A 16,801-nucleotide genomic window follows, 5' to 3' on the forward strand; every position below is an offset into this window, starting at 1 on the left:
AACTGACGTCTGGCATGTCAGCTGCATGTCATCCTTGTCGCCAGGATGTTGTAACGTGAGTTCTTTATTCACAACCAAAGCCGCATGGCGTTAAACTTCCCAGAGCGCCAAACACCGATCGCTCCTGCAGCAACCGCACTCCGCGCGGGCCGGCGGCCGACTCTCCCGAACCCCGCGCGCGCCGGCGCCGCCAGTGGCGTCGCCAGGCCCCCGGGCAGGGGGAGCAAGTGGCGTCGCCAGGCCCCCGGGCAGGGGGAGCAGCTCGCGACACCACACAATTCTCAACATCTCTTGCGTTGGCTATGGGCCTTGTGAGCTTTTGACGCCTTGATTTAAGCCTTTTTTGCCAGTCTTGCCTCCCATCTACATATCCTCTTGAGTCCCGCCAATTCGCCCATGAATGGAGTGCAACGAAACTTTTTTGGCTGAGAGCTTTGGTGCCAATAATTATGACCAGATTGGTGACATTTCAGGCGTGAAGGTCATCGCGCATGCTCAGTGACATGTATACTGGGATATACAAAAATACTCAAAGCCTATAAAATCTGACTGAAATGCAACCCATGAAAACTTCCATACAAACACCAAAGTGTATTTTTTCGTTTGTTTAGAGCGTAAAATGGCTAATAGTATTGACACGTTTAATTATCAACACCACTCGCCCTTAACTTCAGCTTCTTCTGCCCCTTGCCCACTGCTCTTAGGTCTTTAGTTGCCATTTCCTTTGAAGATATAGAACTTGTAGCACCTGTTGCGAATCGATAAACAGTAGAGGAAGACCTTGCAGCATTTTCTGAAGCGACATCTCTAAAAGAATCGCTGTATGGTGTGTTTTAGAGAGGTGCTTGCCTATGTCATTGTGCTTAGGGGTCGGATTCTAATTCATCGGGCGATTTATCAAACTTTGAGTGAGGATCTCACTAGGAGCGCAAGCTAGGGTGACCCGACAGGACCACTCACTATATGTGCTCCGATCTAGAACCGAAGCAGGCAAGAGGCGCTTCATCAGCCGTGGTCCGGTTCTTTACAACCGCCTGTCACCCGATTTGCTCGGGCTCCCGGTGCCTGTTTTTAAGCACCGCCTCATGCGGCTGCTGACGGATCCAACCTGACGTTGAGCTAACCATCTGGTGTGTATGTGTGCTGGTATTGTCTGTATCTATGTTTCTTGTATTATCTTGACTATGATGTATGCGAGTGTGATTGTGATGCTTGTCTCTCTTTATCTTGACTTTGAAACCACCGTTTTAATTTTTGACGAGAGGATGTAATAGCCGCTTTTAGTGGATTTCCTTAATACACGTCTGAGTCTGAGTCTGAGTCTGAGGTAGAGGACGGACCGTCCATAGCGCCGGTGAGCTATTCTCTAACTATCTCCCGGGGTCAGGGTGGCTGCAAATTTTTTTTTGCGCTGCCCTGGCTTGGCCGGACTGACAAAAATGTAAAAAATCAAAAAAATAATAATTCCCGAAATCCGAGGAGAAAAATAGGGGTAGCTCGTTTTTTTTTTGTTCCTGTAACTGTATCGGTCTGGCCCGGACCCGGGCTGGGTGGACGGGGCTGGGGTCGGACTCGGCCGACGCGGGCCCATGTGCCGGCCATGTGTCTCCCCGGCGGCGACACGCGGTGCGACACGCGGTGGACGGGAGCCGCGGGCCGCGGCAGTGTGAGGTCGGCGATAGCCCGTGGTGGGTGAGCGACCGTGTGGGAATACATACAGAAACTACAAGCTATTTCGGCATTGCGAAAAATGGCCAACAAGACCGGCAGTGGGACTGTAGACGTGAAAGGAGTGGACTCGAGTGGACAGACCGTGGTGGTGGCGCCCAGTGTCGCATTCGACGCGCGTGTGATCGCCGAATTCGATGGGACCGGCGATGTGGTCGAATGGCTGGGCAGAGCGGAGCTGCTCTGCCAGCACCGCGGAGTGGATGCAGCAGCGATCATCCCACTCCGGTTGACCGGCGGAGCCTTCGCCGTGTGGGCGCAGCTGCCGGACGAAAGCCGTGGCAGTTTGGCGGCCATACGCGCAGGCCTGTACCAGGCTTTTGCGCTTGATCAGCATGCAGCATACGAGGCCTTCACCACCCGAAGACTCCGCAGTGGAGAGTCAGCCGATGTGTTTCTGGCGGACCTTCAGCGGCTGGCACAGCTGTTTGGTGGCGTACCGGAGCGTGCGCTGACCTGCGCTTTTGTAGCAGGTCTGCCCGAGTCTGTTCGGCAGATGGTGCGGGCTGGGTCTAGAGCGGAAGGGCTCGACCTTGCCAGTGTGCTGGCGCGCGCCAGAGCTGTGCTCAGCGACGAGCGCGTGGCGGCGGCGGCGGCGGCGGCGGCGGCGGCCGGGCCGGCACCCCTCGCCCCCGCCCCCTCCCGTCAGCGGCTGTCAGCGCAGGAGGGACCGTCGCGCCGGGCCAGCCGGCCGTGGCGCTGCTGGGCATGCGGTGATATAGGCCATATGTCCTCCTCATGCCCCCGCCGAGCTGCGGGAAACGACGGAGGAGAGGACGAGTCAGCGCCGGCGTCCTCTCGCGTGCAGCACTGAGCGGCGCTCTGCCAGTCGTGCAACTGCGAGTCAACGGGCGAGACTGTCGAGCGCTAATCGACACCGGCTGCACCGATAACATCATTTATGCACCGTTCTGCGAACAATGGCAGCGTGGACCTGTCTCGGTGACGACGATGAGCGGTGACGAGTTTCAGTGCACTGGCTCGGGCAGTGCTGACGTGGTGACTGTGACCGGGCAGCGGGCCCGAGTGAGTGTGCTGGTGGTGAGCGAGCGGCCCCTGGGAGTGGAACTAATTATCGGCATGTCTGGCATCTCTAGCCTGGGGGGTGTCAGTGTGCAGTCACCGTCTCAAGTCCGCTTCTGTGGAGCCGCTGCCCGTGCACCACTCGAAGTTGACGCGCCGGACTTTAGTGTGCGGTTCGACTCGGCAGAGCGAAAGTGGACTGTGGCTTGGAAGTGGGCGGACAACTCTGGCCCTGAGTGCCTGGAAAAACTCTGTGCCCCAGTACTCCGTGCCACGGTCCGCCCGCTACGAATTTGACACGGAGCTGGACACATGGATCAGCAACGGCTGGCTGCTGCCATACGACGAGCAGCGGCTCGGCCCACCGCGAGGGCTCGTACCGCTGATGGCTGTACAACAGAAGAATAAGGAGAAAGTGAGGCCGGTGCTGGACTATCGGGAGTTAAACAGCCACCTAAACGCCCACACCGCTGAAGCAGATGTCTGCGCCGATCAGCTGAGGAAGTGGCGGCGTCACGGCAGAAACGTGGCGGTCGTTGACCTCAAAAAGGCGTACCTTCAGATCCATCTCGACGAAAGTCTATGGCCGTATCAAGCGGTTGAGATTCGTGGCCAGCGCTTCTATCTGGGGAGGCTTGGATTTGGACTCAGCCTAGGGCCGCTAGTCATGAAGGCGGTCGTCAGTGCTGTGCTGGCACAGGACCCTGAAATCCAGCGTGCAGTGCTCTCATATGTGGATGACTTGCTGGTAGATGAGGACATTGCGAGCGCGGAGCGGGTTGTCAGTCATTTCGCCAGGTATGGACTCGAGTGCAAGGCCCCTGAGCGTGTGTCTGATGGTGCGCGGCTGCTCGGACTGCGAGTTCGCCCACTGCGTGACGAGCTGCACTGGGAGCGAGACAACCCTGTCGGCCCCCCGCCCAGCCCGCTGACCCGCCGCAGCGTGTTTGCTTGGTGCGGTCGCCTGGTGGCCCACCTCCCGGTCTGTGGGTGGCTGCGTCCCGCTACAGCCTGGCTCAAACGCCGTGCTAATGCTGTGACACGCGGCTGGGACGACATGACAGCGGACCGTACGCTGCAGGCGCAGGTCGATCATGTGGCTGAACGGGTGAACAGTGACGATCCGGCGCACGGCGTGTGGTGTGTCTCAGGTGACGCGGCCGTGGTGTGGACGGATGCCAGCTCGCTGGCCGCAGGCGTTGTTTTGGAGACCGCAGACGGTGGCCCTGTGGAGGATGCCTGCTGGCTGAGGCGTGAAGCTGCTGCTTCTACCCACATAAACATGGCTGAACTGGATGCTGCTGTGAAGGGTATCAACCTAGCCATCGCATGGGGGATGAGAACTGTTGAGCTGCGAACTGACTCTGCCACAGTCCATCGATGGATTGACGACGCTCTGAGTGGGCGAGCCCGGCTCCGCACTAAGGCACACGGCGAGATGTTAATCCGGCGGCGTGTCGACCTTATTCGCCAGCTGGTGGAAGAAATGGGTCTCGTGCTGACAGTGACCCTGGTCAGGTCAGACGAAAATCGCGCAGACGCCCTGACACGGGTTCCGAAAGAGTGGCTGAGGCATGACGCATCAGGGCCCGCGGCAGTCGGCACGGCGGTGGCCGCCGACACGGGAGCGGCAGTCGGCACGGCGGTGGCCGCCGACACGGGAGCGGCAGTCGGCACGGCGGTGGCCGCCGACACGGGAGCGGCAGTCGGCACGGCTGTGGCCGCCGACACGGGTGCGACCGCGGTGGTCGGCGCGGCGGTGGCCGCCGGCACAGAAGCGGCGGTGGCGACCGGGGCAACAGTGGACGCCTCTATTGCTCAGCTGCACGAGCGCGCCGGTCACCCAGGGATTCGCCGCACCTGGTATTTCGCCCGTCGTGACATCGCTCCTACCATTACTCGGTCTCAGGTGCGTGCTGTTGTGCATCACTGTGATGTCTGCCGCTCAATCGATCCGGCACCGGTCACCTGGCGTCACGGATCGCTGGAGGTACCGGAGACGTGGCAACGGCTGGCCATCGACGTCACCCACTACCAGCATCAGTCGTACCTGACAGTGATCGATTGCGGTCCGTCTCGTTTCGGTTTGTGGCGGCAGTTGCGTCGGCCGGACGCGGAAAATGTTGTGTCGCATCTGGAAGCGATATTATGCGAACGTGGAGCGCCATGCGAGATTCTATGTGATAATGACACTGTGTTTCGTGGACGACATTATGCGGCGTTCGCGGCGAAATGGGGCGTGGTTTTGCGGTTCCGAGCAGCATACGAGCCGGGCGGTAACGGTATTGTTGAACGGCATCACCGGACAGTTAAGGTTATTGCCGCTCGAAAGCAATGCTCAATCCCAGAGGCCGTGCATCTTTACAATGTGTCGCCCCGCGACAGCGACAGCGCCAGTGATGCCCCCGTCGGTCGGATTTATCGCTACACAGTGCGCGACTGTGTCGGGTCAGCTGGTCGCCAGCTGCCGGTCGGTGACAGTGACGGTCAAGGGCGCAGCCAGGGAACGGACGGCCGTGGGAATGGCCGCGAGGGATCGGACGGCTCGGAGCCGGCGGCGCCGCGCGGGACGGGCGAGTTCGCCCCTGGTGACGCTGTGTGGGTCAGGCGCCGTGGCACGCGATGCACGGACGTGTCTGAACCTGGTGTCGTGTCCTCAGTAGTTTCTCCACAGGTAGTAGTAGTTGATGGCACCCCTCATCATGTTAGAAACCTGCGACACCGCACCGTCAACGTGAGCGATTACTATTTGGTTGACGACACAGAGGGTGCCGAAAATGAGCTGCCACTTTTCGTATCCGCGCAGCCACATAATGCTGATTCTAGTCCTGGCCCCGTAGTGAGTGTCATGTCTGATGTCACGCCTCGCACTGAATGCACTCGTGCTAATGATGTTTCCAATGACGATGGACCAGGAGTCGTTGCACCACGAACCCTGCGGCGCACCGAGCGGGAGAGTCGCCCGGCACAGCGCTATGGAACACCGGTGTATTATTAAGTACTCGCCTTGTTATGTTGTGTCATGTTATGTGTATTTTTGTGTTGATTATGGATTTGTGATCTTGTAGATCAGGGGGGTGTGTAACTGTATCGGTCTGGCCCGGACCCGGGCTGGGTGGACGGGGCTGGGGTCGGACTCGGCCGACGCGGGCCCACAGGGCCTCGGCTAAGGAATTTTGACTGGTGGGCCACTTGGGCAGCGACATGGACTGACCTTCGTAGCCATAGCCCCCCCCCCAAGTTTCGATTTCTCCCCAGATTTCGGCCACTTTATTCTGCAAAAAACGTCAGGATGGCATTCAAAAAATGTAAAAAAACGGGGCTCGACCCCCCCGACTCTTCAGAGAGAGGAGAGAGTAGGGACCCACGAGTCCCCTCCACTTGGACTAGTGTCAGTTGGTCTAGTATCGTTTGGGCTAGTTCATTTGGTCTAGTGCTTTATTTGGTCTAGTGCCACTTGAGCTAGCTTCATTTGAGCTAGTGTCATATTTGGTCTAGTTCATTTGTGCTAGTTCCCGAAATTTATTTGAAATATATAGTTCCCTGAGATGCTCGGCCATGTTTACCATGAAAAAGTTCGGTCTCGTCGTATATATTTCGTTCGTTCGATTATGTATAACACACTTCAGATTTCAGATGTTCGGATGTTGGTGTACTTAGTTCAGATGCCCTTTTGCCGGAACAAACATATATAGAGTTTCTTCAAACCTTAAAGGCAACCCGCCCAAATCTTGATGTTTCGGATTTAAACGTTCAGTGTGATAGCATATCCCACGCCACGAAGGAATTCCGCCCGCTCTATGGTGCCTTCCGCTAGTCTGGTTATAAGTGTTGTCAGGCGTTTATTCATATTTTTAACAGTTCTCTTGGATTTTTGAACGTCATGACCCGCCTTAAACCTGAAAAGATCGTTAACTTGTAAATTTTCTTCACGCTGGAGCGCTGCGAAGCAACGGAAGATGGAGGGATGGGGGGAATCCAGCATGGCCTGTATCCCCCGATGCCATCCCTCAAGCTTGTTGGTTGTTCGGGGTATGCCAGATATGGTCCTTTCCTTAACATTCCACATTTCTTTTGGAATTTGGGGGTTTCGGCGAACCCCTCTGCGCCCTTGCCTTCCTATATATGTGTCCTCAAAGTAATCATAAAGGTCTGTTAATCCCTCGATGGCAATTTGCTCGACATATTCTTGAAGTTGTTCAAAAGCTTCGTTCACATTTTCAACGTCAAGGAAGGCAAGAGCGCAGAGGGATTTCACCGCTTCTCGAACTTCCGGTTGATTAATGTAATTTTCCGTTAGGCCAGCTCCCTGAACTTTCCGCCAAACCGCTTGAGTTAAATGAAAGAAACAGCCTGCTACACTCACTTGAGGAAATTCAGTTAACAAAGCGCGCTTACTAGCTAACTCAAAGTCCATGATGCAAAGATGAGGCGCAAGATTTGGGCGAGCATCCTTTAAAATTTGGAAAAGCTTTATATATGTTTGAGTAGTTTTGTTGGGCAAAAGGGCATAAATGCAAGGAAAGACGTGTCCATTTGGCCCGCCAATGATAACATGTATGGTATATAACTGAAGAAATAAAGTAGGTGCCACTTTGAATGTTCCGTCCATCATCCAAATGTTATTTTTGCTTAATTCGTCTAGCATGACTTCGGAAGAAAAGACTATCAGTCTGTCGTTTCCATCACCTTCATTGTCATACAGCAGGAAACGATGCTCTTCTTCTCCCCGTTTTGTCGTTTTGTACTTCTCTGGAATTATAATGCCTGACCTGTTGAGTGGCGCTACTTCATGTCCGATTTCTGAATGTTTTCGTTTTCTTTGGATACGTTGCGAAATTGTCTTTCTAGTTGGAGCTTCTGTTGTGGCTTCTCTACTCAAATTCATATCACTTATAATTCTTCTTGGACGCAAATTTGACGTTTCTGCCTGTTCCATGGCTTTGTCCAATGCCGAAACAACTTCAACTCTTGCCGGAACTGGGGGGTGGTTGTGAATTTGCCTAGTAACAACTTGTCTTTCGGTATGATATCGTAATGATGTTGAAACAGATCCTTTACATCCTTTGTTTTCGCATCGCCAATTTTGAGTGGTAATATTTGAAGTATTCTTTCGGTAGACAAAACCTTCGAAGCTTAATTTGTCCCCACCCCTTGATGACTAAAAATTTCCATAGCTACAGCCGATAACCCGTAATTTGCGTCTATCACACAACAAATTTACCTCGTTTCAGTCGAAACAGAAAAGGAATGAAAGCTGCCTCGTGAAGTTCTGTAAAAAAATAGAATAACCGCAAAATCTTTTCCTCGTGAGTCTAATTATTGTGCCAAGCATGATAATACACCTCCATCATGGAAATGAGTCTGCTGAAAGCTAGACGAAATTACGGCACTAGACCAAAGGCACTAGCTCAAATGAATGGCACTTTGGCACTAGCTCAAACGAAACTAGCCAAACTGGCGCTAGACCAGCTGAAGCACTAGACCAATTGCACTAGCTCAAAAGGCACTAGACCAAATGATGCTAGACGAAGAGAGTGGCACCCGGACCCACAACCCTCTCAGTGGTGATAATCCGGCGGGGTGCACATAAAATCGCACAAGTATGCACAAAATATTGACGCAGATTATAAAACTTTGGACGATAACTTACGGCCGATCGGGTGTTAAAATCAGCGAGCCCTGAGTGGATCGCTCGCCGACTAGTCGAAGAGTCGGAGTCGGAGAATCGAAAGCGGTCGGACGGGATCGGGCGTTGTCGAGTAGATCGGGAGGAATTGTGAACAGCACGAGTGCAACTTTATACCTATATAAAGTGGGTTGTAGCAGGAACCCCAAAAGGGGGCAGCAACCCCAACATCTCTGAAAATGATCATTAGGCCTATTGGTGTCGCATGGAAAATAATTTACTCAATTAGCCCAAGCGCACTGCGCAACCCTAATATTTTCTATAAAAAAGTTATGTACACTAAACACTTCTGGTGAACAGTGTCCCAAGCTTCAGATTTCCCTTGGGTGTCTGAGTGGAAAATTCTAGCAACCCAAAATGTGAGAGTGGAAAATTATCCATTCTTATTCTTGAGTGTCATCTTCAGCCCAAATGAGAAATTTTTGGAACGCTGACTGTGAACGGTTCGAAATTCGTCCGACTGGTCAGATGTGTGACTGCAAGCATCATACCGGTCGTGAAGACGTATATTATCGCTTGCAGACTTCAATCGGCTGGAAGTCGCCGACACTACCTCTAGTTTGACTCTGGCTTGTATCGTGTCTATCGGCGAGCCGTCTGAGATCGCTCGCAGGCCTATCCCCGACCGTCTGAACTGGTCTGTTCTTTATTCGTAGTTTTTCTTGTAACCGACTGGTCTGCGGCAGATGCTTATGTGACTGCAACCACTCGTTAGTCCAATCCGGTGAAGTGTGACTGAGGCTTAAAGGGACTATCCCACCTTTAACATGGGGTTTGAGTTGAGATAGCCAAGTTTGCGGCGAGGTTCAGAAACCACTATCTATCTAGGTTGCAACCCCCGCGGCCTCTTGGTGTTGAAGAAATTCGTTCCCTTGACCCTTCATTTGAAAATGGGCCTTGTACAAGGCCCTATCTTCAACATGGAGCGACCGTTAGTGTGACGTCACCTCGTTTAGTCATTCTGATTTAAATGGGTTTGTTCGTTGAAAAATCGCTTAAAACTTGGTCTGAACTTTGTTGTGGTGCCTACAGAGTAAAAAGAATCAGCTTTATGACAGTAATGTGGCCTGGGGAAGGAGGTAATTTTGGACTGTGACGTCACATATTTGAAAGTTTGTGTTTGGAATATGGGAAGCCTAAGATGTTTAATGAAAAATAAATGCCAGAACCGTGTTCCTGGTCATCCAATCTATAAAGTCGGGCACAATTTAACTGGTTTTAACAACATTTTAGAAGGTGGGATAGTCCCTTTAACCAGGGGCGTCGTTTTGTATAGGCCTGGGAGTGCCCGAGCACTACCAATGTTCAGCTGAGCACTACCAATGTGTTGTTGAGCACTACCAACATTTTTCTTCACTTATTGAGAAAATTGCATTCAAACATGTCATACAAATAAAATGAATGAGGTTCTTATGTATAAAATCAACATGATAGCAAGTAACTTCAATGGTAAGTGGTAACTATTGATGAAAATCTATAGACTTACTCCACAAGTAGATTGAATTTGAATTGGTTGACCAATTCAATCTTCTTGTAGCGTACCTAAGTCCATAAATTTCCATCAATACCTAGGTATCATTTTCACTTTCCACATCATGTCATTACGTCAAGTAATTTCAAGTTATGGGGTACCTACCTACCTACCTACCTACGAAGTTTCACAATAGACTCAGGGGCGTCGTTTTGTATAGGCCTGGTAGGGCCCGAGCCTTACCAATGCTTATTTGGGCCCTACCAATGTTCGCTGAGCCCTACCAATCTTTTGTCACTTATCAGTTGATAAAAAATCAAAATAAACAGATAAGCAAATATTAAATAAGCACATATGCAAGTACATAAATAAGGTTCTAGCCACAGTAGGTGCATGTAGCTGACAATGAGGTTTCACGTGTCTAGGACTCCGGTCCTTAATGGATTTTAAGAGGCTCGAAAACGCAATTGGTTATAGAGGTCCATAACTGCCTCTGAGTCCCGCATACCACGCGACCGCCCCTAATAGACCCCAATCCGTCTCCACACCAGCCGCTGGAGGCCCTACACCGACTTCGGAAGGTGCCGCGGTGCTCCAGAATAGGCCATAGGTATATTGATTTGAGTGGGTGATGCAGCCTGATTCCCCAGGGTTCAACGCCAGGTCATTACCGCATCAGACCCCGAAAACTGAAGCTCGTAACTACGAGGGGCGTTCAAAAAGTTTCGGGCCGAACAATGAAGGAGTTGGAATTTTGGCCTGCAAGGCGGTGTGTTAAATGATGTGTTATTGGGATGTCCACTTACGCAAATTAAGTAAGTGGCCATTAATTAAGTCTCTTCTGTGATTGATTCGGGCTTCTATTCGTAGCATAATTTGCCATTTCGGATAGGATGGGCGACGCCCAGAAGAGAGCAGTGATTCGTTTCTTAGTAGTTAGTGCAGAAAAGGCACCAAGCGTTAACCTTCGCCCTGGGCATTTTTCATAACACGGCCTGGCAGGGGGGAGGGGTCGATGCGACCCCCCTCCGCTCGTCAACTTTCCAAAACAGGGGCACACAATTGATGATGTGCGTCCATTCGATAAACATCGAGGAGAGGCTATAGGGAAGCCGACGTAAAGTGTGCACCTGATCCGCGACCACGCACCTGCGTACATGGGCGGGATGACGAACAGTGAAGCGATGAGCTTCGAGTTGTTGTCGCATCCACTTTTTTCTCTCCGAACCTTGCACACTCTGGTTAGTGATTGCCACCTCTTCCCCAACATAAGAAAATTAGCAGCGGCAACCTCCCTAACAGCAGGGAGACGAAATCAGCCGTCTTGGACGTGCAGGATGGGTCCAAAACCCACTTGGTTATGGAGGCCTTGAGGGCTCTCGCGAAGCGCTGCGCGAAATGTGTTTGTCTTAACGGTGTTTATTTGAATAAATGAACTTTTTGGTCTAATGAGTCGATGCTGTATCTCTCTGCTCCTTCATGGTCGGGCCCGTAGCTTTCTGAACGCCCCTCGTACTGTCATCCTTTTATTTTGGCAAGCAGGTCTTTCTAACTATCGTTGTGTTTCCAGTCCTCGTTAGTTGTCGAACCCTTCAATTGGCGTGGGTCTTCAAAACCGTTCCTGGCCCCGCAGCCGTCTTTTTTAGTCGGCTTGGGCCTTCAAAGCTGTTCCTGTCCCCTTTCAGCACAGCCGTCCTTTTAAGTCGATGTGGGCCTCTTTCAGAATGGCGTGCATTCCGCCGACACTATTGCCTATATAACTGCACGTTTTGTGCATGGCGTCCGGTGTGGACCCAGATTTCCAAAGTTTTTTTTTTGTGTTTTTTTTAGATTTCGGTTAGTCTTGTCAATGACCAGGGCGAAAAATAAGTGGCCGAAATCCGATGAGAAAGGCAGATTTGGGGGTACCCTACCTTGTAAGCCCCGTCATATATGGCCAGCCGCCGCCTTTGGGCACTACCAATCATTTTCGGAAAACGACACCCCTGCCTTTAACCTACGCTACGGCTGTCTCAAGAAACCGGGAATGGTGATGGTATTAGGCGGGCAACGACGATCATTCTTTTTTAAGTTGCGGGTACTGTAGTCCACTTTTTACCCCAAGGATATTGCAAACAATAGGTTGAAGTTTTTTTCACAAGAATATGTTTCACCGATGTGTATTTTACAGCCTGAAAATGTACGATAAGATCTGCTAATTCAATTTGAAATGTGTAAAATGTGAAAACTTAGATTTTTCGGAAAATTACTGGTGGGCCAAATCTTTGAGGCTGGTGGGCCATTTCGGGTCACTGGTGGGCCATTTGGCCCACCAGTTAACATGTTAGCCGAGGCCCTGCGGGCCCATGTGCCGGCCATGTGTCTCCCCGGCGGCGACACGCGGTGCGACACGCGGTGGACGGGAGCCGCGGGCCGCGGCAGTGTGAGGTCGGCGATAGCCCGTGGTGGGTGAGCGACCGTGTGGAAATACATACAGAAACTACAGTTCCTAAGACTGGACGTTTGAAATTCTCGCCGACTTGCCTGGCGGCGCAATGTTTGCCCCCCCCCCCCCCCTAAACTCAAATCCTAGATCCGCCACTGCCGGCAAGGGGCCCTCAAAGGCCGACAAGGGACACTAAAAAGCAGGTGTGGGGTTCTTATGGATAGAAGTGTGGCTCTTCGGAGTTCGGAGCACATAAGGTGTTCTTCAGAGCCCTGTGGGGCCCTTCTGAGTCGAAAGATGCCAGCGTGGACCCTTAGCCGCAAATTGGCGTCGCAAGGCCCCTCGGGCCCGAGAGGCCCCCTGATCCGATGGGGGCACGTGCCCCCTGCTCCCCCCCCCCCCCGATGCAGATAGAGAATGCAATCGGCGGTGCGGGCACAGCAATTGCAATTGTTCCTTCTCCCGTCGCGAGGTCGCCCATCCGACCCATATCCCATGATTGTCAACCCTGGGGCTCGGGTCGGCAATGTACCGGCAAGGAAATCAGCTTCAGGTGAGTAAGAAAGTTATTAAGAGTCATTAGTTGTCGTTACGTTCAGTAATATCAACTATACGGTGCCAAATGTACCCGACGTACAGCTTGGAGCCGGGCGCCGCGCGGCATCCACCAGTGACGTCACGCTAATGCTTAGCGACCGGTCCATTGGAAATCGCGGGATGATTCTACCTCTCTTGTACGGCCTTGAGAGTTAGGACTTTTTATTTGAGTGAAGGACTTTTTAGTGCCCTGTTAGGAACGTTGCATGTCATTTTTTTGTGTATAACACTTGGTGCGATGGCTACTTAGGATTTTGGCTAAGAAGTTGGTTTCGTTCATTCGAATTGAAATGTCAGAATGCTATATCAATATCCTGATCCAAATCGAAAGCTCAATTTTCTCAGAACCTTCACCAGCCCAATATTGGTATTGACGTCTTAATTTCATTCAACATTCACTCTGACTTTAATTACTGAAAGTATCTACGCATTATTTTATCTGGTAAAACTTCGTTTTTCATTATATTGTCAACATATCAGTAGGTACCTCGATCTAGTTGACAATTGATTCCCAAGATTGCTCTCAATAATTTTTGCGGGTACCTCGTCATATTACTGCAAAAATAAAGAACTATTTACTTGGGTCACCTGGTTGGCTGTGGCCTATTGTCTTTGCTTGTCAACACTTATTGAGATAGCTATGCTAGCACTCACTTTAACTCCTCGACTTGACTATGTGAACATGTTTCATGTTTTTATTCAAGTTCCCATGTTTCAGCTTTTTGCTCTGGTGAAGTTTGTGCACTAAATCAACCTGCCCAAAAGCTAGTTGTTGCTTATATGTCATTCATCTCAAGCAGAGGTTGAATAACAGGTTGATTTTTGTTTTGCTTTTAATACAGAAAGATGGGTTTATGCAAATGCAGTAAGAGGAAAGTTACTAATCAGTTTTGTTTTGAGCATCGAGTGAATGTATGTGAATATTGTATGGTTAACAACCACCCAAAGGTAAGGGGAAGCAGTTTTGTTGATTTGATGCTTCTTTTTTTAATCTTATCATACTTTTCCCTCAAATATGTTAAAGGAAAAATGCAAAAGCACTATTTGTTTTTTGCACTATGTCTGGATGTTCCCAACCCCTAACTTGTTTGCTTATGTCAACATGTGGCTCACATATCTTATATTAAGCATTTTCTAGTATAAAGCTAAAGCAAATTTAATGTTAAGTATTCTGCCTTGTTATAACTACTGTTGTTCACTGTATTATTAATTAGACTGCTCATTTCTGTGATTGTTAGCATTCCTGTATCTCAGTTAAATGTGGCATGCATGCTCACTGTTCCCTTTTCTGATTTCAGTGCATAGTGCAGTCCTACCTGAAGTGGCTAGAGGACAGTGACTGTGACCCGAAATGTCCACTGTGCAAGGAAGACCTAAAGGACCACCCTTGTGTCCGGCTCACCTGCTACCGTAAGTGTCTTAGGGAAGCTAAATAACAAGTACCAAGTACCAACCAACAAAAAAGGAATTTCTTTGCAGCAAAGGTATCATTTATATGTCATCAATGTGGCCCATTTCCTTTCTTTATGCTCATTTAGCTTAGCCCAAGACAGCATTTGGAACATAAGCAATGTATGCCACTTTTGACATATTTACAATCAATTTGCAGCAGGGAATACTGATTGTATAACAATATCGAGGATTAACAAATGAAGGAACTGTGTAGTAGTATTGGAATGAAGTTTGGTGCCTATTACAAAGTTGTCCTCAGAAACCAGTGAAACCAGACACCATGTTCTTTGTATCTCTTCCTTCATTTATTTACCACTGATATACCATGGTTCTACTGATCTATGTCCTTTATCCACCACCCCACCCTCTAGGCTCTAACCCAGCACACCAGTAACCCACAGTCCCCTGTCTGCTCCACAGACGTGTTTCACTGGTCATGTCTGAACGCGGCGGCGCTGCAGCTGCCGGCCAACACGGCTCCGGCCGGCTACCGATGTCCCTGCTGCCCGGCGCCGCTCTTCCCGCCAGCCAACATGGTCTCCCCCGTGGCGGACGTGCTCCGTGAGCAGCTGCAGAAGGTCAACTGGGCGCGCGCCGGGCTCGGCCTGCCCCTGGTGAGAGCGATCTCTCTCCCTTTCGCAGTGTGTATGGTTCGGCTTTTGGTATTATTCATCACGTTTTGGGGGTGATTTATTTATGCAGTGAGGCGCATTTTCCTAAAGTTTGTTCTGGTAAGCTTATGATTGTAAACCAATGTGACCTCAGACATGTGTCCATATCGCACTACATTTCCGGCTGTTGTGTAATGTATATCCCGTTCGAACCGCTCGTTACCTCAAGTTCACCACTCGCCGTATCGGCTCACTGGTAACACGCGCTCCCCACGTCCCGTGTTCCGCAGCTGGACACCCCGGCCAGCTTCAGTGAGCCACCACCGCCGGTTGAACCGGCCGCCAGCGTGCCGACGCCAACAGCAACACGTGAGGGTCGGGACGAGGAAGGGGGAGGGAGGGGATAAACGGGGTAACTGGGACTTGGGAACCTGGAATAAAAGGGGTAATGGAGAAAGATGGCTATATCTCATCTATGCTGGATCTGTGCCAAGCTAACAAGATGTTATTCACGTATTTTGGTCATATCGGCCGATATTCTTAGTGAAGTCGGATAAAAACAATGAGTTACGAATCCTTTCAGCGAATTTGACTGGGATGTGCGAGGGATGATTCGAAACTGTGCATGGATGTCGCGTTTCATTCAACATTATTATTTTGCTGTCCCTAACCGCACTTGTCGTTATTTTGTTAGTTGTATTTTGTGGTGGTATACATAATGCTCTCCTGACTCGGTTCCTTACCTGCATCTCGTCCCTCTCAACCTGTCACCCCAGATAATCCCCTCTCTGACTGTCTGACGCCTGCGTTCCTCTCCCTGTCGCCAGCTCACGCGTGGGAGCACGAGCCGCCGGCACGAAAGGACAGCAGCGTGGTACAGATGGAGTCGGGCAGCGCCTTCCACCGCGAGCTCAGCGCTGCAGGTAACGTAGGGCGCGCCGCAGGTGTTGGGAATGGTTATGTGATTGAACTTTAACTCGCTACTGTGATTGAGCAACTAGGGCTGCTATTTAAATATCTTTCAAATGCCACCTAACTGCTCTACCCACGTTAGTCCTAGAAACCGAGCTGTTCATATTTCATAAGCCACTTTTGCCAAATATTTTCGACTGGACTCTTTCTTAATGCAAACTGGTAAAGAAAGAAAGGTAACTTGCTTGTAATTCATAATCCAATGAAAACTTTTTTCGGTAAATAAAAGCGTGCATAATAAGTGCGTTACACACGTCCTCTCATTCCATGCAAGCTTAGCGTACGTGATAACATACTCCGTTTTCTCCCTTTCCGTCGGATCGCCCCATGTGTGACCCGCCGCTCTGCCCCCTTCCAGCGGCGGAGAACCGCCGATTCCTGGAGGAGAGTCGCAGCCTGCTGGACTCGGACAGCTCGGAGAACAAGTACCGGCGCCGCTCGGCGCTGGAATGGTTCCAGCGCTGGTGGAGGTCAGTAAATACCGTATCGCAGCGTCTCGGGAGTTGGTGGTGGGTGGAGGGATTTGGTAGAGGGGCTAAATCACAGCAATATGGGAAATGTCGCAGGATAAGACCTGGCCAGATCAGAGGGACGGGGCTGTCGTAAAGGGGCTGAATCACAGCGACACGAGATGGCAGCCTCGGAGAAGGTAGAGGGACGGAACTGTCGTGAGTAGGGGTTCGTATCAGATCGGAGCAGGACCTAACTGAGGAAGGCGAGGTGGACTCCGCCACTCCGAAACCGCTTTATGTGCCGATTTCGCCGACCTTGAAAATCAGTTACAAAGAGTACTTATCGATCACCCTAGGACCCCGCTCGTCATCTGCGGTGAT

The 16,801-nt window shown here is 50.9% G+C and overlaps 1 protein-coding gene across 6 annotated transcripts in view; it reads left to right on the forward strand.

Annotated features, from left to right (window-relative positions):
- LOC122371468 (zinc finger protein-like 1 homolog) overlaps positions 1-16,801 on the forward strand; it is a 32,439-nt gene that overhangs the window by 12,076 nt on the left and 3,562 nt on the right. For 3 of the 6 annotated variants that reach the window (XM_043347812.1, XM_043347813.1, XM_043347810.1), the window contains exons 2-7: positions 13,652-13,881; positions 14,232-14,343; positions 14,806-14,999; positions 15,287-15,365; positions 15,824-15,919; positions 16,327-16,438. In XM_043347812.1, coding sequence (XP_043203747.1) covers positions 13,780-13,881; positions 14,232-14,343; positions 14,806-14,999; positions 15,287-15,365; positions 15,824-15,919; positions 16,327-16,438 — 695 coding nt within the window. In that variant the 5' untranslated portion in view covers positions 13,652-13,779. Of the gene's footprint in view, positions 1-12,964; positions 13,131-13,173; positions 13,199-13,651; positions 13,882-14,231; positions 14,344-14,805; positions 15,000-15,286; positions 15,366-15,823; positions 15,920-16,326; positions 16,439-16,801 lie in introns of those variants that run through there. The other 3 variants (XM_043347814.1, XM_043347815.1, XM_043347811.1) reach the window with 3 other exon arrangements.

This window comes from Amphibalanus amphitrite, unplaced genomic scaffold (genome assembly GCF_019059575.1).
Source record: "Amphibalanus amphitrite isolate SeventyFive unplaced genomic scaffold, NRLGWU_Aamphi_draft 001247F_arrow, whole genome shotgun sequence".
In the NCBI taxonomy this organism is placed as follows: domain Eukaryota; kingdom Metazoa; phylum Arthropoda; class Thecostraca; order Balanomorpha; family Balanidae; genus Amphibalanus; species Amphibalanus amphitrite.